Below are 22,577 nucleotides of genomic sequence, written 5' to 3'. Positions count from 1 at the left end.
AACCCCCCCCCCCCTTCACTCCCCTGTCCCCATTCCAACTCTAACCCCTCACCCCTCACACTCACCTCTCCCCTCTGTGTCTCTCCACTGACACTCACTGCACCCTTCATTCACCCTCCCCTCACTGTCACCTCTCCCCGCCTACTCCCTACCCTTTTGTCAGCGACACCGCACCCTCTCTCAATCTCCTTCCCTGATTCTGATCCCCCCCGGCTCACAATGCCCTCCCAGCTGCCCCCCCTCTTGTGCGGTTCTGCATGGCCCGCTCCCGAAGGCGCGAGGTCAGCGAGGATCCCTCCCTGTCGTGCACGTGAGCTGTACCAGATCACCGCCGCAGCTCCTCCCAGGTGTCGAATTTCGGCCGGCCGACACCACCACGCCTGATATTGCCACCGGTCCGCCGCTGCTGCTCCTCCCAGCGCCATGTTGGTCCCGCTGTGCGCGAAATGCGCTCCCGCCCGCCCATGCGCAGTACAGCAGCTTCATTTCCCAAGGTAGATAGCGTGTTGCATGTCTGTCCAACAGATGTCGCTGTTTTCCCCACACACATGTAAAAACATGTTTTTTTCTGTAACCATGTGACATCTATGTAATCTAGATAGAGAAGAACCTTGCCGAAAGTGAAAGCAAGGTTGTGTCCAAATTTGAAAGCAATTGGTGCAGTAGCTGACCCTGGTTAAGTTGAAAAAACAGAACAGAGCAGTAAAGGTTACAGTTTGTGTTTTGTTTTTTTTTACCCCAAATGAACAGCACCAGCAAAGAATAGTTTAAATATGCAAGCACACCTTCCTGGCCCCCCCCCCCCCCCCAACCCAGCAAAATAGAGCAACCCACGCTACAGCCCCCCTCTCGGGAGATGTGGAGAATCAGTGGGCCCCCCCCCTGTGAAAAACGCGTGGCGTAAAATAAGAACGGTCCCCCACTGTGCTCCTCCCCGGCTACATGTGTAAACTGCCAGCCGGTGGCGAGGGTGTGTGCTAGGGTTTGTTCCGCCGGCTGCCATGTCGCAAAACTTCACCGGTGAAAGTGGTGTGTCAGGATTCCTGACCTAATAAGGGCAAATGTCCGCTGAGGATATGGCGCCGACGGGCTCTTGCCCTTTCTATGTCACATGGTGTACCGACATCATTGCTGTCTCCGTCTAGCATAGTAAGGGCAAGGTCCGCCGGCGCCATTTTGTTTGCTGGCATCCAACCATGCAACGATGTGTGCATACGCCTCCTGCAGGTCTAGAGAGTAGAACCAATCTTTCTTTTGAATCAGTGGAAGCATGGTGCCCAAGGTTACCATTCTGAACTTTTCTTTTTTGAGATATTTGTTTAGGGTACGCAAGTCCAAGATTGGACGAATGCCTCCTGACTTTTTCGGGATCAGGAAGTAACGAGAGTAGAACCCTTGACCCACTGCTGTCTAGGTACTGATTCCACAGCAATTGATTGCAGAAGGGTCGTGAGTTCCGCTTCGAGGAGCGGGGAGTGAATGCTTGTGGACGGGATAACCCGTTCGGTGGTACAGTGAGGAAGTTGTGATATTGTGCCATAGATTGGAAAAAAGGCACAAGCGGCCTCCCACTGGAATGACATGAGAGGTTTCTGGAGCATTGAGTCATATATAATTGATATGCCGCAATGTGTGCTATAAGCATTCATCCATGGCAGACTCTTCGTTCAAAGGCATCTAATGATTTTTGTTCCTTACCTGGAGGTGCTGAGGAATGAGGCCTGGATATTTTAGATTTCTTTTGTGCTGACTCCACAACTACAGATTAGTGGGGTAGTTGTGTTTTCTGGAAACCGAGGGCTGATTGTACAAGATATATGGCATCAAATTTCCTATTTATAGGAGGAACTGAGCCAGGATGTTCCCAGTTATGGTGTAGTAAGTCCATCAGCACTTCATGAACAGGAACTGCCATGACCTCCTTGGGTGCATCTACAAATTGCAGCACTTCAAGCATTTTATGCCAGGCATCCTCTTCTGTTTGCAAATTAAAAGGAATTGCCTCAGACATTTCCTTTATAAAATTTGCAAATGTCAAGTCCTCAGGTGGAGAAAGTCGACGTTCATCTGGGGGTGATGGTTCTGAAGGAAGATCATCTGAGTCATCAGAATCTGTGGTATCAACCCCCCCATGGATGATAGGGTAGGTCACCAGCACCTCCGGGACCTTGAGGTTGATGTAGAGGTTGAAATCTAGCCGGATCCAGAGGAGGCACTTTAAATCTCCATTTCTGTCAGAACTGCCCGCTCTTCCTAGACTCAGATATGGACTTCTTGTGAAGGTACGTGTCTCGGCAATATTTATAATTATGCCCTATTGTACAGTCTGTATGTTACAAGTATTTTATTTATGTTTCAATTATAGTGGTGAAAATTATACACCATAAGAGTCCTTCCCGACTCAGCCTTGATGAGCTTTGGAGTAGCCATATTGAATTTATAAGAATTAAAGAATAATTTCTTTCATGCAAATAACTACTGGATTGTGTACTTTTCCTGCACCTCCCTTCTTTTGTGTAAACAATTTAGGGACAAAATGAAAGAAAAATCATTACATATCATGGGGGACTCAGGTTGTCAGATTATGGTTTAAACAAATGACTAATAAGGCGACCAATGCAGGAGTTACAGGCAGGTTTATGTGCAAGAATGGCAACATCACTGCACCCAGGGTTAGCCCAACTTGGGCCAGTAATGTTAACAGTAATTATGCTGGCATTTCAACAAATCTTTCTGTGGCTTCCAAGATTGCAAGTTTAGGAATGTTTGTTTAATATGTTTTGCATACCACCCAGTGACCAGGTGTGCCAAGAAGGGTATGGGAGGCATGTGTAGGAGTTTTGGCAAACCAAAATGACCCCTTGCTTTAAAGGCCCCGTCCCCAATAAGTTTATCCAGCATGGACCCATTTATAAAGATACATAGAAATGACGGCAGAAAAAGACCAAATGACCCATCTAGTCTGCCCAGCAAGCTCCCACACTTATTTTCCCATACTTATCTGTTTCACTGACCACAAGAAATGGCCTAGGGTTTTTGGAAGGGATTTTTAATCCCCTTCCGAGCGGAGATCAGCAATAATTCATTTGGTAACACACCTTCTACAGTCCGTCATGATAAGACTGTCCAGCAGAAAATAGATGCAGAAGTGGCCCTGGACAGGATAGCAGGTCCATCCACCGATCCCCCATTTCGAGGTATTGATGCTCTTGCCTTTGGCAGTAGTGCTAAGAAGGAAGCAGGCAAGTTTTTACTTACACAGAATTTGAACTACCCGCGCGGAGAGTTTGTGAACTATTCACCGGAGGAATGCACGGTTCAATATGCGCCTTTTGATAGTGCAATAGCCTTGTTGTGACAGTATGGAAAAGGGGCATTGATGGTGAAGACGGACATCACTTTTAGATTACTGTCTGTTCACACATAGTGCTTCCCACTCCTGGGTTTTCGGTTTTGAGGTTTATACTACTCTGACAAATAGGCGCATGACACAGAACATCCCCTGAGCATATATTTCAAGCTTTTTAGTGCCTTTTTCCAGAGAAGTTTTCAGATGACTAATATAATACGCTACTTGGACGATTTTCTATTTGTGGGTCAGACTCCAGTGTTCGCATGTTGCGAGTATTCCAGTCTATGGCTGGGGAATTTGGCAAAGCACTAGCCCATAAAAAGACAGAGGGTCCATCTACCGTGTTTTCTTTTTTGGACAGAGCTCAATTTGGACGCAATGATCTCCAGATTTCTCCAGGACCAACTCCACAAGATGTGGGGCATACCACAGCATGCTTGCAGGCAAGAAAGCCAATGCTGGTCAGTCTGCAGGCTATAATTGACAGGGTTATTCCCATGGGGAGGGCATTCTTAAGGAGTCTGGCTGCCACACCCATTGGGGGCTCAATGGCCACACCATTTCATTCACATTTCTCAGCCCATGAAGGATGACAAGAATTTAATGATGTCTCCATTTGGCAGGAATCCCTAGTGTCCAGTTGGGATTTGAACATTCACACTGACTCCTCCAGAGGTTGGAGGTTTGGGGCATATTGTCAGGGATCATGGTGCGCAGCACCTTGACCAGCTAGCTGGACTGAGGTCGGTATGACAAGGAATATCACTTTTTAAAAATAATTTCCCATTTTAGTTGCCTTAAGTCATATGGTGTTCTAGGTTCCGGGACAAGAAAGTAGTATTTTGTGTGATAATCAGACTGTTGTACAAGTCATTAACAGGCAGTCTGCCCATTGTTCACAAATAGTTGAGTTATTGAGGGCAGTTGTCCTGCAGTGCTTATAGCTTAATATGACTATGAGGGCAAAGTATAACCCCAGTGTTAGCAATGGTATCACAGACTCTCTCTCCTGTGCTAAATGGGATTTGTTTTGACAACAGGTCCTGGAGGCAGATGAAGATGGAGTTCCAGTCCCAGATGAGCTGTGGGAGATTGGAGCACAACCAAGTGGGAACTACTGAGGAGATCAGTGGCTCGAACCTGGTCCGTGTATTGTAGGGGATATGACAGAGTGCAAGGTCTCCTGAGAAGGCTGGGCTGGGCTGCAAGCACTGTCCCAAATAGTTATATTGTTAAGTTTGTCCCCTGGGTGAAGGATACAGGGTTACCAATGGGAGCGACAGTCAGTTGGCAGGTTTTGATTTCTTCTCCCAAGGCACAGGGCTGGGGAGATCCCACAAGGAATTTTATAGTTAGAAAGTTACGGACAGGATGGGCAAGGAAAGTGGGGCCAGCTAGTGAATCAAGGTGCCCTATAACCCACAAATTGCTCATTTGCCTATAGTACACATTGCCGGAGGTTTGTGAGTCAAAGTTCAAACCAGCTTGTTTCAGGCAGCTTTTTTCTTAGCCTTCTTTGGGGAACTGTGAGCGAGTGAGCTAGTGGCTGCATCCAAAACTGATGCAGGTTTCAATGGTATCCTCATGATGAATGTGCACGTGCAGGGCCAGATAGCTCACATTCTAGTCCACAGGTCAAAACGACCAGGCTGATAAGGGGGCTGAGATATCCCGGCAGCAGGGTGATTCACAAGTCACATTCCTTTTATGTAGCTTGAATGGCTATTTAGCTGTTAGGCCTGCCGGGAGGTGTGAACATAATAACATAAGAAACTGCCATACTGGTTCAGACCAAGGGTCCCATCAAGCCCAGCATCCTGTTTCCAACAGTGGCCAATCCAGGCAAAACACTAAGAAGATCCCATGCTACTGATGCCAGTAATAGCAGTGGCTATTCTCTAAGACAACTTGATTAATAGCAATTAATGGACTACTCCTCCAAGAATTTATCCAAACCATTTTAAACCCAGCTGCACTAACCACATCCTATGGCAACAAATTCCAGAGCATAATTGTGCGATGAGTGAAAAAGAATTTTCTCCGATTAGTTTTAAATGTGCTACTGCTAACTTCATGGAGTTTACTCCTTCAACTATCTGAAAGAGTAAATAACCGATTCACATTTACCCGCTCTAGATCTTTCATAATTTTAAAGACCTGTATCATATCCCCCCTCAGCCATCTCTTTTCCAAACTGAACTGTCCTAAGCTCTTTAGCCTTTCCTCATAGGGTAGCTGCTCATCCCGTTTATCATTTTGGTATTCCTTCTCTATACCTTCTCCATCGCAACTATCTTTTTTGAGATGCGGTGCCCAGAACTGTACACAGTACTCAAGGTGCAGTCTCACCATGGAGCGATACAGAGGAATTATGACATTTTCAATTTCATTTACCATTCCCTTCCTAATAATTCATAACATTGTTTGCTTTTTTGACTGCCGCAGCACACTGAGCTGACGATTTCAATGTGTTATCCACTATGACGCCTAGATCTCTTTCTTGGGTGGTAGCTCCTAATAAGGTACCTAACATTGTGTAACTGCAGCATGGATTATTTTTCCCTATATGCATCACCTTGCACTTGTCCACATGAAATTTCATCTGCCATTTGGATGCTCAATCTTGCAGTCTTGCAAGGTTCTCCTGCAATTTATCACAAACCGCTTGTGATTTAACTACACTGAATATTTTATCATCTGCAAATTTGATTACCTCACTAGTCTTATTCCTTTCCAGATCATTTATAAATATATTAAAAAGTACCGTCCAAGTACAAATCCCTGAGGCACTCCACTGTTTACCCTTTTCAACTGAGAAAATTGACCATATAATCCTACTCTGTTTCCTGTCTTTTAACCAGTTTGTAATCCACGAAAGGACACCTCCCTCCTATCCCATGACTTTTTAAAGTCATGGGGGACTTTGTCAAACGCCTTCTGAAAATCAAAATACACTACATCTACTGGCTCACCTCAATCCACATGTTTATTAACCCCTTCAAAATAATGAAGCAGCTTTGTGAGGCAACACTTGCTGTGAGTAAATCCATGCTGACTATGGTCCATTAAACCATGTCTTTCTATATGCTCTGTGATTTTGATCTTTAGAATAGTTTCCACTATTTTCCCAGCACTAAAGTCAGGCTCATTGGTTTATAGTTTCTTGGGTTGCCCCTGGAGCCCTTTTTAAATATTGGGGTTACATTGGCCACCCTCCAGTCTTCGGGTACAATGGATGATGTTAATGACAGGTTACAAATTTTAACTAATACATCTGAAATTGTTGTTTTTTAGTTCCTTCAGAACCCTGGGGTGCATACCATCTGGTCCAGATGATTTGCTGTGGGCTACTACATCTTCCAGGTGGGCTACTACATCTTCCAGGTTTACAGTGATTTGGTTAATCATCACTCTTGAAAACCATCTCCGGAACCGGTATCTCTCCTGTCTTGAGTGTTGTAATCTTCTCCATATGTCAGGATCTAAGGTGCATTTATGCAACAATTCATATTAAGCAATATTTTGTTGTAATTCCAATCAAATTCTCTCCCTATCACATTTAACGTAAGTGGCCCTAGAAATCAATTTAGCCCTTACCACAGCCTTCATACAAGCCCATACTGTAACCGGAGTACAATCCCCGGATTAATTATCTAACAAATATTCTCTGATCTCTGACTCCAACTGATTTCTGTATTGGGCATCATCTAGTAAGTTATTATTCAGTCGTCAAAACTTCCTGCCCTCCCTTGTTTGGGAAATACCCAGAGAAAACCAGACAGGTGCATGATCCAACCAGGTTATGTTGCTTATACCCTTGTCAACTAACCTGTCAACCAAAGTTTTATCAATTAGAAAATAATCCAGTCTAGGGTAAGATAGATGAGCTTCAGAAAAAAAAGTGTAATTACGATAGGTTGAGTTTTTGAGACACCAGATATCTATTAAGCCTCTACCCATCAGCAGATGTTTGAGGGCTTTACAGGAAGTACGAGAGCCTGTGGACTCTTTTGGAATTATCTAAGAATAGGTAGCGAGTAAGATTAAAATCCCCTCCAATAATTAAGTGACCCTTTGCCCAACCAGTCATTAACTCAGAAATTTTAAAGAAAGCTCCTTACCCCAAATTGGGAGCATACATGTTGACCATAGTGAATACAGTATTATTGAGTATCAACTTAAGGGCAATAAATCTTCCCTCAACATCTTTTAAAGTAGCCTTAATATCAACCACTGTAATAACTGTAATAAGTAATTGTATATAACCATCGTATATAATCCACTGTACATAAACCTTTGTATATAAACCATCTTATATAACCATTGAACTATCAGTTGACCCCCGTTTGCCCTTCCAGTTAGTCCAATTATGACCTAGCTAATCACCCTTACCTCTTTACTACTTAATCTCCTTTTACTCCGACTTCTCATACTTCCAAGTTATTTTTCCCTGTTCATTGTAACTTTGCCTCTTTTCCGTGTTATGCTACCCGAGTTACATGTAAACAGATGTGATATTTATATGAATGTCGGCATAGAGGCTTTAAACAAACAAACAAACAAATAAATAAATAAATAAATAAATAATGAAAGGCTAGATGCAGAAAGCAATGAAATTGACACTATAGTAACTAGGAATACATCTTGCCAAGAGCAGTAAGCTTAAAGGACATGGAAAGGAAAATTCAGCAAAATTGCTTACCTTGTAATAGGTGTTATCCCAGGACAGCAGGATGTAGTCCTCACATATGGGTGACATCAGTAATGGAGCCCTATATACGGAAAAACTTCTATCAAAGTTTCTATGAAACTTTTGACTGGCACCAGTGTGCCCACTGAGCATGCCCAGCATGCCATGATATTCCCTGCCACAGGGGTCTCCCTTCAGTCTGTTTTGTAGCAATTAGCGTTAGCCAAAAATAAAATAATAAAACGTAACGTACCCAACTCCGTGGGTGGCGGGTGGGTTTCGTGAGGACTACATCCTGCTGTCCTGGGATAACACCTATTACAAGGTAAGCAATTTTGCTTTATCCCAGGACAAGCAGGATGCTAGTCCTCACATATGGGTGGTTAGCAAGCTAGAGGCTGAGTCATTTGGGATTGAGGCAACAGTGAAGTATTGTTGTTGAAATGAATCAGCCGAAGATCACAGCAGGTTGGTTGTAGAAGGAGTTGGGATTACACTGGAAACAAATTCTTTAAGACAGATTGTCCATAGGCTGAATCTTGTCTTCCTTCTTTGTCCAAACAATAGTGAGCTGCAAAATTGTTAAGAGAACTCCATGTTGCTGCTTTACAAATGTCCAGAATAGGTACAGAGCGAAGGTGTGCTACTGAGGTTGACATCGCTCTGACTGAATGTGCTTTTACTCGCCCTTGGAGAGTAAGGCCTGCTTTCTCATAACAAAACTGTATGCAGTCTGCTAGCCAGTTTGACAAAGTATGTTTACCCACTGCTTTACCAGGCTTGTTTGGATCATAAGATACAAATAGTTGACTAGATTTCCTTTGGACTGTGGTGCGGTTTAAGTAGAAGGACAGCACACGTTTAAAGTCCAAAATATGTAAGGCTCTTTCTCCTTCATGAGAGTGAGGCCTTGGAAAAAATGTTGGTAAAACTATAGATTGGTTGAGGTGGAATTCCGTGACTACTTTTGGAAGGAATTTGGGATGAGTACGGAGGACCACACTGTCATTTAGGAACTTTGTAAAAGGTTCGTATGTGACAAGAGCTTGTAGTTCACTGACTCTTCTAGCTGACGTAATGGCTATGAGGAATACAGTTTTCCATATAAGATATTTAAGGTCGCAGGTTATCTATGGGTTCGAATGGAGAACGCATGAACCTGGCTAATACTACGTTCAGGTCCCATTGTATGCTTGGGGAATGAATTGGAGGTTTTAGGTGAGTTAAACCTTTCATGAATTTACTAACGAGAGGCTGTGTAGAGATAGGTGCATCTCCCAGCTTGTTGTGGTAAGCAGAGATAGCACTTAGATGTACTCTTACAGATGAAGTCCTAAGACCAGAGTCTGAAAGATGGTATAGGTAATCTAGTAGTGAGGTAGTGGGGCAAGTGAAGGGATCTAAAGATTTCTGAGTGCACCACAAAGTAAACCATTTCCATTTATAGGAATAATTCTTTCTAGTGGAAGGTTTACGTGAAGCTATCAGCACTTGAGATATAGTGGTTGGAAGGTTGAGTGGTTGTAAGATCAAGCTTTCAACATCCATGCTGTCAGGGATAGGGATTGAAGGTTGGGATGGCGCAACCGACCCTGATCCTGAGTTATAAGATTGGGAGCTACTCCCAGGCGAATTGGATCCCTGACTGAGAGGTCTAGCAGTGTGGGAAACCATACCTGCCAAGGCCAGTATGGGGCTATGAGTATCATGGTCCCCTTGTCCTGTTGTAGCTTCACTAGAATTTTGGTTATGAGTGGTATCGGAGGATACGCATATAACAGGCCTGAGTTCCAATGGCGAGCAAAGGCGTCTGTTGGTAGGTTGCTCTCCTGTTGCAACAGGGAGCAGTAATTGTTCACTTTGTAGTTCAGATGAGACGCAAAGAGATCTATTGGTTGGTTGACCCCAGCGTTGGAAGATCTTGGTTGCTATTATTGGATCCAAGGACCATTCGTGTGGTTGGAACTGACGACTGAGGCGATCGGCTATTATATTGCGGATGCCTGCCAGGTAAGTGGCTCGAAGAAGAATGGAGTGGGCTAGGGCCCAGTCCCAAATCTGAGCTGCTTCTTGGCAAAGGAGGTAGGAACCTGTTCCCCCTTGTTTGTTGATGTACCACATGGCTACTTTGTTGTCCGTTTGAATCAGCACAGTCTTGTGTGAGAGGCAGTCCTTGAACGCATGTAGCGCATAACGTATAGCTCGAAGCTCTAGGAAGTTTATTTGAAAAGAGGCTTCGGCTTTTGTCCATGTCCCTTGGGTCTTGAGATGACCAATGTGTGCTCCCCAGCCTAAGGTGGACGCATCTGTAGTTAATGTCACTTGTGGAATTGGTTGCTGGAAAGGCAGACCTTTGAGCAAATTGTTCATTGATGTCCACCAGAGGAGAGAGGAATGCAGTTCCTGCGTTATCTGAATGGGAGTGGACAATGGTTGAATGGCTTGAATCCACTGAGATTTGAGTGTCCATTGCATTAGTCGCATAGTCAATCTGGCCATGGGAGTGACGTGAACTGTGGAGGCCATGTGTTCGAGTAGGGTGAGGCACTGATGAGCTGTAACTTGAGATTGATTTCGTAGAGAGTGTGCTAGTAGAACAAGTGTTTGAGCACGGTCTCTTGGACGAAATGCTTTTGCTATGTTGGTGTTTAAATCTGCACCTATGAATTGTAGTAGGTGAGATGGTGTGAGATGGGATTTTTGGTAGTTGATGAGAAATCCCAAGGAGTGAAGCAAATTGACTGTGAGCTTGAGGGAATTGAGAGCTCCTTCTTGTGTTTGACTCCTGATGAGCCAATCGTCCAGATAAGGGAATACATGCACCTTTTGTTTGTGAAGATGTGCCACCGCTACCGCTAGGCTGAATGGTAGAACTCGGTATTGAAAATGTTGACCTTTGACCAGGAATCGCAAGTACTGGCGATGTGGAGGAAAGATGGGAATGTGAGCGTATGCGTCTTGAAGATCCAGAGAGCAGAGCCAATCTCCTCTTTGAAGGAGAGGTAGCACGGTGCCTAACGACACCATCCTGAATTTTTCTTTTTTGAGAAATTTGTTGAGATTTCTGAGGTCCAGGATAGGACGTAGGCCTCCGGTTTTCTCTGGAATGAGGAAGTAGCGGGAGTAGAATCCTCTGCCCTGCTGAGGCCTGGGGACTAGTTCTATGGCCCTGGCTCTCAGAAGGGTGGATAATTCTGCTTGTAGAATTTTGGAATGTTGATTCACTGTCCAAGATGAGAGTGGTGGAGTTTCTTTTGGTACAGTGAGAAAATCTAGTCGGTAACCGTGAGCTGTTATGGAAAGGACCCATTGGCCTGTGGTTATGGAGGTCCAGGTATGATGGAAATAGGTTACACAACCTCCTACCGGTAGGTGTGGAAGTGGGTTGGTGGGTTGGCTGTTGCTCTCTGATTTCTTTCAAAAACCTGATGTTGAGGCAGTTTGAGGCGGCGGTTGGGGCCTTGCAGGCCTTTGCCTAGCTTGTGGGCGCTGCCCTGGGCGAGATGGTCGTGCCCGGTTTGATGGGGGGTAGTAGCGGCGTTGGCGGTAATAAGGCCGCCTTATATCCCTTCTAGGAGGTCTTCTGACTGGGGGCTGAGATTCCTGAGGCAGTAAGGAAAGTTGCTTAAGTGTCTCAGTATGATCTTTTATAATCGCCACTGCTTCTTTAACCTTATCGCCAAACAGGTTATCCCCCAAACAGGGAAGGTCAGCTAGTCTTTCCTGCACTTTTGGCCGGAGATCGGATGCTTTAAGCCAGGCCCATCTACGTGCTGTTATTCCTGAAGCAGAGAGATGTGCTGCAGTTTCAAAACTGTCGTAGGTAGCTCTGACTTCATGTTTGCCTGCCTCTAGGCCTTTATGTAGCAGTTGATGGAATGGTTCCTGATATTGGTCAGGGAGTGTGACTACTAGGTCCTGAACTTGTTTCCAAAGGTTTCTTTGGTACTGGTTCATAAAGAGTTGGTAAGATGCAATCCGAGATACCAACATGGAACCTTGGAAAACTTTTCGGCCCAAATTGTCCATGAACCTGTTGTCTTTCCCAGGTGGTGTAGAGGCATGAGATTTTAATCTTTTAGCCTTTTTCTGGGCTGACTCTACGACCACTGACTGGTGTGGTAGCTGGGTTTTTTGAAATCCAGGTATTGGTTGGACTAAGTAGGTGGCATCTGACCTCTTATTGACCGCTGCCAGTGAACCTGGGTGTTCCCATATTCGGTACATGAGTTCTTGTAATACCTCATGTACTGGTACTGCCAAAATCTCCTTGGGAGGGTCTACAAATTGTAGGACCTCCAGTGTCTTTTGTCTGGCATCCACCTCTGCATGCAACTGGAAGGGGATGGTATCCGCCATGTCCTTCACGAAGTTAGAGAAAGATAAATCTTCCGGAGGAGACTTCCTACGGTCCTCAGGAGGAGATGGTTCAGACAATATTTCCTCTTCTGAGGAGTACTCCGAGTCTGTGTCTGTGCCTGTTTCCCTTGGTGACCTTAGTGGTTGAGGTTTAACTGGCACCAGCGGTGGCTCCCTGGGCATCGGTGGAAACAAGGGAGAGCGAGGCTGATGAGGCCTGGGAACTCCTGATGGCCCTGGAACAGGTTCTTCTGGGGTGTCTCTGGGCTTCTTCGATAAAGCGGTCCAGTTTGGTCATCAGTGGTTGAAGAACCGTGAAGTCTGAAGATGGCACCGATGGAGTCACCAGTGGAATCGGTGAAGGCATCGGGCGAGGCATTGGTTGTGGAATCGATGGCCGTTCCAGCGGAATAGATGGTAGTATCGGCATCGATGGATCGCAAGGCATCGGAGCTGGTGTCGATGGCGACATCGGTGTCTATGGCTGGCATGGAACGGTACTGATGAGAGCTTGTCGAACCGCTGGATGGATGTACTCGTCAAGTTCTGCCCGCATAGCTGGTGGTATCAGAGCAGCTATGGGGGGAGGTGGCGATGGCGATACCTCCTCAGAGCCCTGAGGAGGTATGGTGCCCGGCACAGATATCGGTGGGGATCGCCCTGGTACCGTAGGCCTCTGAACCTCCGCGCTCGTCTGAGCTTTCTTAGCGGAGGAGGTCGCATCCTTTGAAGGCTCAGCGGGCACCGGCTCGATGGCGTCGATGCCGATGCTTCTCCTTATGTTTTTCGCTGCCGGAGGTGGACGCCTTCGACGATGGCGAGGGGGAGGGAGTAGAAGAGTCTCCGGCCTCACCTGGAAGCCGTCGTTTCAGCACAACTTACCGTATCGATCCCAATGGCGATGACTGGGCTGACGTTGAAGTTGTTGGGAGCAGTTGAATCTTGAAGAGGTGCTCCATTTTCTCCATCCGGAGTAGACGTCCCTTCGATGTCATTTCAGCACATAACTGACACGATTTTACGTCGTGTTTTTCGCCGAGGCAAAGAACACATTCTAAGTGCGGGTCCGTAATGGACATATTCCTCACACAATTCGGGCATTTTTTAAAACGCGAGGTCTTTTCTGCCGGACAGCCGTCGACGGCAAGGGCCAGAAAAAACGGTATGGAACCGCGAAAATCACGGGGAAAAAAACTTACCGCGATGGAACGGAAGGGAGACCTTTGCGGTGGAAAGTTTTTTCCGAACTTTTTTCAAAGTTTTATGTGTGGTGAAAATCACCACAGGACTCCAGATTAACCGCGAGGCTAACGGCTCCGTGGAAAAAAGAAGACTGAAGGGAGACCCCTGTGGCAGGGAATATCATGGCATGCTGGGCATGCTCAGTGGGCACACTGGTGCCAGTCAAAAGTTTCATAGAAACTTTGATAGAAGTTTTTCCGTATATAGGTCTCCATTACTGATGTCACCCATATGTGAGGACTAGCATCCTGCTTGTCCTGGGATAAAACCCATTCTAAGAATGTCTGAATATCAATAGATATCAGAGGCCAAACAGAATGCTGATGCATCTATTGAGATTATACTTACATCATCAAAGGGATACAAGACCTCCAAAGTGGTAACCAAGAGAACACACTATGCTGGCAACTAGAGGAAGACTACTTATTAATCTGAAAAGATTGGAAATTGTTGAAAAAGCAAAGATAGTAAGTGCAGAAGTGGTTAATGTAAAAGTTATCATTTATGCCGATGTTATCAGTGGCAAAGGGAATAATCTACCTAAGTGAAGATCAAAGGTCTCCTTGGTGCTAAGTGCATCAGAACAGTTCTAGATCTGGCCCAGTGCCCTGAAGACGAATGAGTGGGGCTCATCTGCTTTGGTCAAAACCTTTGCTCGTGTTTATTCACAGATGATTACTCCAATTAGAACTGGGAAGTTGCTAATTGGACCCCATCAGATTTTTTATGGACAGCGAGATCTTTTGAACCTTTAAATTGGAGAACTGGATCTTGAATACATGCTATGGCTTCCTCCTGAAGGTTCATAAAGATTAACAGTGTCACAGACTCACCCATTCATGTCAAAAGAAAAGAGCAGTGCTGCTCTCTGAATCTTGAGCAGACACAAACTATGGTCATCGGAGGAGTGGGAAGATCATCAAATAGAGATCTTTAAAGAAAATCTTCCTGCTGCAACCAGCGTTCTTCCAGATACAGAAGTTAAATTTCAAAACCTTAAATGTCTTATTTTATATTCTATATGTATTTTGAACCAATGGATAAATCTAAATAATGACCAGTTATATTTGTCATGTTTTTGTTCTGTAATTTATGTTATACATGTATCCTGTTCTGAACTATGGAGGGGTGGGTATTAAATATTTTAAATAAATAAAATAAACAGTTTGCTGAGGAACTACAATCCCAGAATACCTGGTGTCTAAACAACATAATCTGAACTTGTATCAAACAAAAACAAAAGATTAGGAAATGAAAGAAGAAAATTATTTTTTTTTTGGGGCAAGGACAGAACAAACATTGCCTGTGCTAGCCTATAGTCATTTAGAGGCATATCAAATGTCTCTGAAGTTCCAAATTTTCTAACTTCTGCTCAATGCAGACCTAGACTATAGATAATTCCTTAAAAAAAACCCCACAAAAACAAAAAAAATCCACTAACTATAGATTGGTTTTAAAGTATAAATTTAAAGTAGTACTATAGTAGCATTTTTTAAAATTGTCATGCAAAAAAAACAAAAACACAAATATTAAGGTAGTCAATGTGTAGCTTGATTTTCAATTTGTGAAGAGATCTGGGTTTGATTTTTTAATATTTGCCCTTAGTCCCAATTATCATTACAAATCTAAGTAAATCGTATTGCTGCAAAAACATATGCAGGCATCACCAGCACATATAAAGAATCAATATAGAACAAAACTGAAGAGTTGATTTAGAGATTTTTATAAATGGGAAGAATGACCATATAGGAAGTAATTGTTGCGGAAGTGGACCCTTGGACCAAGGTGAGGTTGACACTACCCACAGAGGGGAAGCCCTGCAGGTCCTCACTGTCAGCAGGTTGAGCTGGCTGGAGCAGAGGCCCAAGGAACTTCACCACTACCAGCTCATGTTCCCCTTAGGTTGAGCCCTCTGGTGCTGGGGCTGGCTGGACTTAGGCTCGGGCCTTTGTGCTGGGATGAATCCGTGGGCGAAGCGATGGTTGGCCAGTGGAAAGGAAACAGTCAGTCCAAGCAGAGGTCAGGGCTGGCAGCAGACAGTAAGACGAGGAGGAGGCTGAGGTCTGGGCAGGCAGCATTCAGGAAGACTAGAAGCAAGCAGAGGTCGGGGCAGGAAGCATTCAGTAAGAAGAGAAGCAAACAGAGGTCACAAGGCAGGCAGAAATCCTCGATGGCTAAAGAGAGGTCCAAAGTCAAGGTGAGGAATCAATCTGAAGGAAGGAAGGATCAGCACAGCGGGAAGGCACCGAAGAAAGATGAGGGACCATAAGACAAGGATGCAGGAACTCCGAAAACACAGGAACACGAAGGTAAGGCACTGGAACTGAAGCAGGATCAGAACGATATAGCAAAGAGTTACTCCAGGGGTCTGACCTATTGCTGAGGTAGGGCAGAGCAGGTCTTATATAGTGGAAAACCTGTGACATCATCTTAAGGTGCCGTGGAGGATTTCCCACCGCCGGCCCTTTAAATGTGCACTAGCACAGCGTGTCGGGCAGTGAGCCATGTCTCCTTCCAGCTGGCGTTGGTGGACCTCCTGTGACCCGAGGGGAAAGGTAAGAGCAGCCAGTCGTGGGATGGACCCACAACCAGCCAAACGCAACAGTAATTTTTAAAGTACGCATGGGATGTGCATGTAAAATCAGCATATATGCACATAATTAACCTCTGTACGCAGTAAGCAAATTTTCAGAAGGATGGGACTGTTGATGCCAAGCGGAAAAGGAAGAAGTGCTGAAAAGTGGAACGCAAACCAAATAAATAAATAAAAGAACATAACATAAAAATTGCTTTACTGGGTCAGATTGAGGGTCTGTCAAGCCCAGTACACTGTTTCCAATGGTAGCTAATCCAGGTCACAAGTACTTGGCAAGATCCAAAACAGTAAATGGATCCCATGTTGTTATTGGACAGTGTAAATAGTGGCTATTCCCTAAGGGCCGGATTTTAAAAGATTTACGCACGTAGAGTGCCTTATGTGCGCCGGGCCTATTTTATAAAGGCCCGGTGACACGCGTAAAGCCCCGGGACTTAGACGCGTCCGGGGCTTTACTAAAGGGGCAGTCTGGGGGCAGGGCCAGAGGCATCCGACACAGCGGCTATATGAGGGTGTCTGGGAGGATTGTGTGCCGGCAGGCGCAAAAGGTGAAATAAGAAATTGTGGGGGCGTTAGAGTAGGGCTAGAAGGGGGAAAGGTTAGGGGAAGGGGGTGGGAAGGTTAGTTAAGGGGGAAGGGAAACGGGGGAAGGCAGCGCAGCTCTGTGCACACAAGGTGCACAATCATGCACCCCCTTGTGTGCACCGACCCCCGATTTTATAACTTGCGTGCGCCTCCACGTGCATGTTATAAAATCGGGCGTACGTGCGCACGCCGAGTAGCATGCGCACATGTACGCCCACGTGCTGTTTTGAAAAATATACCCCTAAGTCTACTTGATTATTAACAGTTTATGGACTTCTCTTCCAAGAACTTGTCCAAATCTTTTCTAAACCCAGCTACATTAACTTCATTAACCACATCCTCTGGCGATGAATTCCAGATCACTTCAATTAGAACTGGCAGCTGCTAATTGTATTGCATCAGATTTTTCATGGACAGAAGGGTCTTTTGAACCTTTGAGAACTGGACCTTGAATACTTCCTATGGCTTTCCCCTGAAGATACACAAAGGTCAACAGGGTCAGACTCACCCACTGACTTCAAAAGAAGTAGTAGTCCTGCCCTGTGAGTCCTGAACAGACATACACTATGGTCATTGGTGCAATATTGGGAAGACGCAACAATAGAGATCTTAGATGAAAATCTTCCTGCTGCAACCAGCATTCTTCCGATACAGAAGTTAAATGTACGTATGAACACAACAGGGGCACATACATCTGGGGTGGTTTGCTCCATTTCATAACATTTTTGGCCCCCACTATACAGTTTATAAAATACAAGCATAACTTTACACACACCTACTTATGACTGTATGTGCTGACATATGCACACTATTGAAAATTACCCTCAAAACATTTTCAAATAATGATTTTGTAGAGTAAAGAGACATGAACTTTTGTTGCACTCTTCTTCCTCTAATTACAACATTCTTTGCAATATGGTGTTTCACCTAAAAACCTTTCCAGTTTTGCAATGAACACACATAGGTACTTACCTTTTCCACATCAACTTCCTCTTCACTCTGGAACTCTTCCATCAATTCATCGGCAGAATCATCTGTCTTCTCTTCATCTTCCATGGTGATGACAACTGTTTCTTGTACAATTTTCTTGTTCTGTTTAAGTAGTTCTTGTGTTTTATTTTTTGGATCATGAAAGTAAATGGAATGCCCAGCAGATCTGTGCGCTTTCCTGCTACTCTCATTCGAGTTACTACTTCCAATTTCTGAAGTAGCTGTAAGATTCAAGATAGCATACTGAGAATTCCTACTTAGAGAGCTGGAAATATCAGAGGCATCAATTTTATTCTGAAAACCAGTCAGACATTGCTTTAGGTTAGATTTAGGTCTCTCTTCATCACCTGAAATTCTTGAAACCAGATCACTGCATTCTACATTATCACTTTCTTTTGTGTGATCAATCTCAAATTTGTTTTTCTCCTTTCCAAGGCTCTCTAGTTGAACAGTGTCAGCTTTCCATTCTAGGTCCTTTGGCTGTGTAATATCCTCATTTTTCTCATCTGGCCACAGAACAAACTCTTTTTCACAAGTGTCCCCTTTCTTTTCCCAAGTCTCTGGCTGTTCATTATTCACAAATTTCATAGGGCTTGTGGACTGTACATCATTCTCCTGTGGCCTTGGGCTCTCAGGCTGTGCACCATTCTTCTGTGGCTCTGAGCTCCTGGGTTCAATGTTGGTCTGATTTTCTATATCACTCAAGTCTGCACTGCTTATAGTTCTCTCTAACTGTGCAGCCTTTTCAGGTAGAGTTAAATCTGATGCTTTAGAAACAGGATCCAGGTCTTTTAAAACCAACTTTAATTTCTTTGGCACTACTTTTTTGTCACTGGTGTATGAGTGATCAGAAGATACAACCGTGGCAGAAATGTTTTTTTCTAAGGTAGATATCTCATTTATGGGATCACTCTCTGATATGAGCTCCTGTAGTGAATCACAGTCTTGGTCAGACTTCTTAATAGATGAAATTTCCTCATCACTGCTTAACTGATTCAAAGATAATTGTTCAACTTGTTTACCATCTGACTCAGTCACTTTTAAATCTATGACTTCTTCTGATTCTGGCAGAGAAGTATTCTCTTCAAACTGTTTCACACGCTGACATGTATCACCTTTATGACTTGAAGTCTGAGAATCCTTCTTTAACTGCAAAGCTGCAACATGATTAAGGATGGAGCTTGGGACAGTTTTCTGACCAGGAAGCTGCAACAAAGCAAAACCACCAGACTGGAGAGGTATTATACTGGCTGTGCCCATGGGTTGCCCACCAGAATTGTATGCTATCATTCTGGATTCTGAGCCTGTATGACTTGGTGAAAGGTTGTTTGCTCCAGGTGGGGAGATTCTCAGAGTTAGTGTGCCAGCCTGAGATAAAAAACTTGGAACTGAAGACACAGGGGAAGTTGTTGTAGTCATCGTGGTTGTGGTTCCTATATTCTGCACTGAGACACTGATAGTAGTAGTAGTAGTGGAGGAAGAGCCAGAAACAGTTGACAAAGCAGGAACTGTGGGTGAGGAGGATGCATCAGTAGCCTTGGTAGGTAAAGGCAACCGGATTCCCATGACAGAACCTGGAGTGAAGACATTTTATTAATCATTTTCACCCTTTATCTACCTGAACAAAAGAAACTACTTATATGAAGTATGTTAATTAGTCAAGACAGGGAAAATATTTGACATGACAGAGACAAAGAAAAGGAATTTCTACCTGGGTTGTGGAACATGACTTGCTGGATATTGGGTTGGGCTCTAGATGCACGGAGTTGTTGCAATGGGACAAGTTGGATAACCTGCCCGTTGGGATGTCTGAACAAATTGACCCCTCCAGGGTTTCTGAGGGGCTGAAGGATCATTCTCTGCCCTTGAGCAAGCTGTACATTTTGTACAGGTCGGACAGCAGTAGAATTTGACTGGACAGGAATCAGCAGCAGACGTGGTCCTGGGCGCCTCTCTGTTCCTGGGGATAACACTTGGGGGCTGGAAACCTGAACACATGTCTGAGGAGCAGCTTCTTCTGAAGAAATGGAAACAAAATTCAAACATTCAAGATATCACAAAAACAATAGCTGTAAAATTTGATCTACATTCCCATGAGATTTTTGAGGTGGGAGGAAAGTTAAATGTTTTACTAATGAGAAATATAAATTTCCAAATATGATAGCTCAGCTCACAAGGGAAATATTTTAATTTTAAGTCAAGGTTCAAAATTTCTGGTTACCACAAATTCAAACTGAGTGACTTGCTGAGACCACTGGGGTTAAGAGACAGAACATTTGTCATTAACATGCTATGTTCAGAGTCCTGAGCACTAGAAATCACTCCCTCAATTGTTAAAAGAAACTTCCCTCCTGAAATTTAGGAAGCTAGTGAAGGGCTTCTTCTTCCTGCAGGCTTTTAACTGAAAATAAAGTCAGGAACAAGGCAGATTTTAAATAAGAAAATTATTCCTTACCTGCTAATTTTTGTTCCTGTAGTACTCCGGATCAGTCCAGTCCGTGGGTTATGCCTCCCTTCCAGCAGATGGAGACAGAGAAAAACTTGCAGGGCACCCTCTAAGCAGTCGCACCCCCTGTGTCCCTTCGGTATTAAGTATATCAAAGCAAGAACAACCAATGAATGTATCAAAACAGACTCCAAAACTGCGGAGTAACTATATACAGAAATGAAAAATACTTGTGGACAAAGGAACTCGAAAGATCGAGAAACTTTTCATTTTCAGAGTTGCAACTTCGACCTAGCTAACCAAATTTGAATACCGGACACAAGAACCACGGGTGGGCGTCTGGACTGATCCGGAGTACTACAGGAACGAAAATTAGCAGGTAAGGAATAATTTTCTTTTCCCTGTACGTACCCGGATCAGTCCAGACCATGGGATATACCAAAGCTTCCCTAAACAGGGTGGGCCCCGGATAGCCCTGCTCGAATAACTTAGTTGCCAAACAAGCCCAGACCGGGAGGTTGCAAATTCAGGCAATAATGACGTGCAAAGGTGTGTAACTATTTCCACTTTGCTGCTCTGCATATCTCCTGAGAAGATACAGCCTGGTTCTCCGCCCAGAAAGTCGCTTGAGAATGAAGGGAATGTGCTCTCACTCCAACCAGAGGGTGCTTGCCAGCGACAATGTATGAAGATGAGATCACTTCTTTTAGCCACTGAGCGATAGTGGTCTTAGAGGCCTTGTTTCCACGCTTGGGACAGCTCCAAAGAACAAACAGATGGTCCAACAGTCGGAAGTCATTGGTGACCTCTAGATAGCGTAGGAGAATTCGCTTAACATCAAGCCGTCGGAGCTCTCTGTACTCAGCCTCCAGGAAAGATGGCTTTCCATCAACTGATTCAGATGAAAGGCTGACACCACTTTTGGGAGAAAAGTGGTGTCAGCATTTCAAAGTCAAAGTGGTCAAAAGTGTTCAAAATCACCCCGGAATCCGTAAAGCGGAGATACAGCTCTCTGCAGGATAGTGCTGGGAGTTCCGAAATCCTGCAGGCCGAAGAGATGGCCACCAGAAAGACGTTCTTTAAGGTTAAATCCTTAAGGGTAGCCGCCCTCAAGGGCTCAAAAGGAGGGTCACACAGGGCTCGAAGAACCAAGTTGAGATTCCATGAAGGACACAGGGTCCGAACAGGTGGTCTCAGGTGCTTTACTCCTCTCAAGAACTGCACCAAGTCCGGATGTGAGGCCAGAGAAGCCCCGTCGCAACGCCCGATGAGGGATCCGAGGGCCACAATTTGCACCCGTAGAGAATTGTATGCTAAACTCATTCCGAGGCCCTTCTGCAGGAAGGACAAGATTTGAGCCACAGAAGCACGACGAGGAGTAACTGCTTCCTCAGCACACCAGGTGTCAAAAACTTTCCAGACACGAACATAAGCAAGCGAGGTGGACGTTTTCCTGGCTCGAAGGAGGGTAGAGACTACTTCTTCCAGATAACCTCATTTCCTCAGTTGCCGCCTCTCAAAAGCCAGGCCGCAAGACAAAAGCGATTGACCTGGTCGAAAATTATGGGACCCTGACGAAGAAGGCATTGAAGGCGACTCAGATGAACTGGCTCGTCCACCACGAGGTTGATGAGATCGGCAAACCATGGCCATCGTGGCCACTCCGGGTTACCAAGATCACCTCGCCGCGATGTACCTCTACCCGACGTAGGACCTTTCCGATTAGGGGCCACAGGAGAAACACGAACAACAGAATGTCTCGAGGCCAAGGAAGAACCAGAGCAACCACTACTTCTGCTCCGTGTTCCCGTCTGCGGCTGAAGAAGCGCGGAGCCTTCGTATTCCGCTGCGTCACCATTAGGTCGAGATGGAGAGCCCCCCCATCTGCGGACCAGTATCGAGATAGCTTCCTCGGATAGTTCCCACTCTCCGGGATCAGTGCGTTGACGGCTCAAAATGTCCACCTGAACATTGTCCACGCCGGTAATGTGAGATGCCATGAGGTGGGATAGGTACTGCTCCGCTCAGCCCATGAGCTTGTCCATCTCCCGAGAGACGTGACGACTCTTCGTCCCTGACGATTGATATACGCCACCGTGGTGGCATTGTCGGACAGGATCTAGACCGCCCTGTGGTGCACCAAAGGGAGAAATCTTTTCAACGCCAGATGGACCGTGCTGGTTTCCAGGCAATTGATGGGCCATTTCGCCTTCTCCGTAGTCCATACACCCTGGGCCGACTGAGACTGACACACAGCCCCCCATCCGGCAAGGCTGCCATCTGTGGTCACGACCACCCCTTGTGGCATTTCCAAGCC

The 22,577-nt window shown here is 45.1% G+C and overlaps 1 protein-coding gene across 7 annotated transcripts in view; it reads right to left on the bottom strand.

The window, feature by feature from the left end:
- The window catches only part of MGA (MAX dimerization protein MGA), a 660,453-nt gene that overhangs the window by 296,006 nt on the left and 341,870 nt on the right, over positions 1–22,577 (bottom strand). For all 7 annotated transcript variants that reach the window (XM_029598656.1, XM_029598662.1, XM_029598663.1 and 4 more), the window contains 2 exons: positions 19,526–19,831; positions 17,797–19,388 (listed from right to left, as the gene is read on the bottom strand). In XM_029598656.1, the coding sequence (XP_029454516.1) occupies positions 17,797–19,388; positions 19,526–19,831 (1,898 nt within the window). The remainder of the gene's footprint in view (positions 1–17,796; positions 19,389–19,525; positions 19,832–22,577) is intronic.

The sequence above is a fragment of the Rhinatrema bivittatum genome, chromosome 4 (assembly GCF_901001135.1).
Source record: "Rhinatrema bivittatum chromosome 4, aRhiBiv1.1, whole genome shotgun sequence".
Taxonomy (NCBI): Eukaryota; Metazoa; Chordata; class Amphibia; order Gymnophiona; family Rhinatrematidae; genus Rhinatrema; species Rhinatrema bivittatum.
Note: the sequence above shows the minus strand (reverse complement) of the source record. Positions and strands in the feature narration are given on the sequence as shown.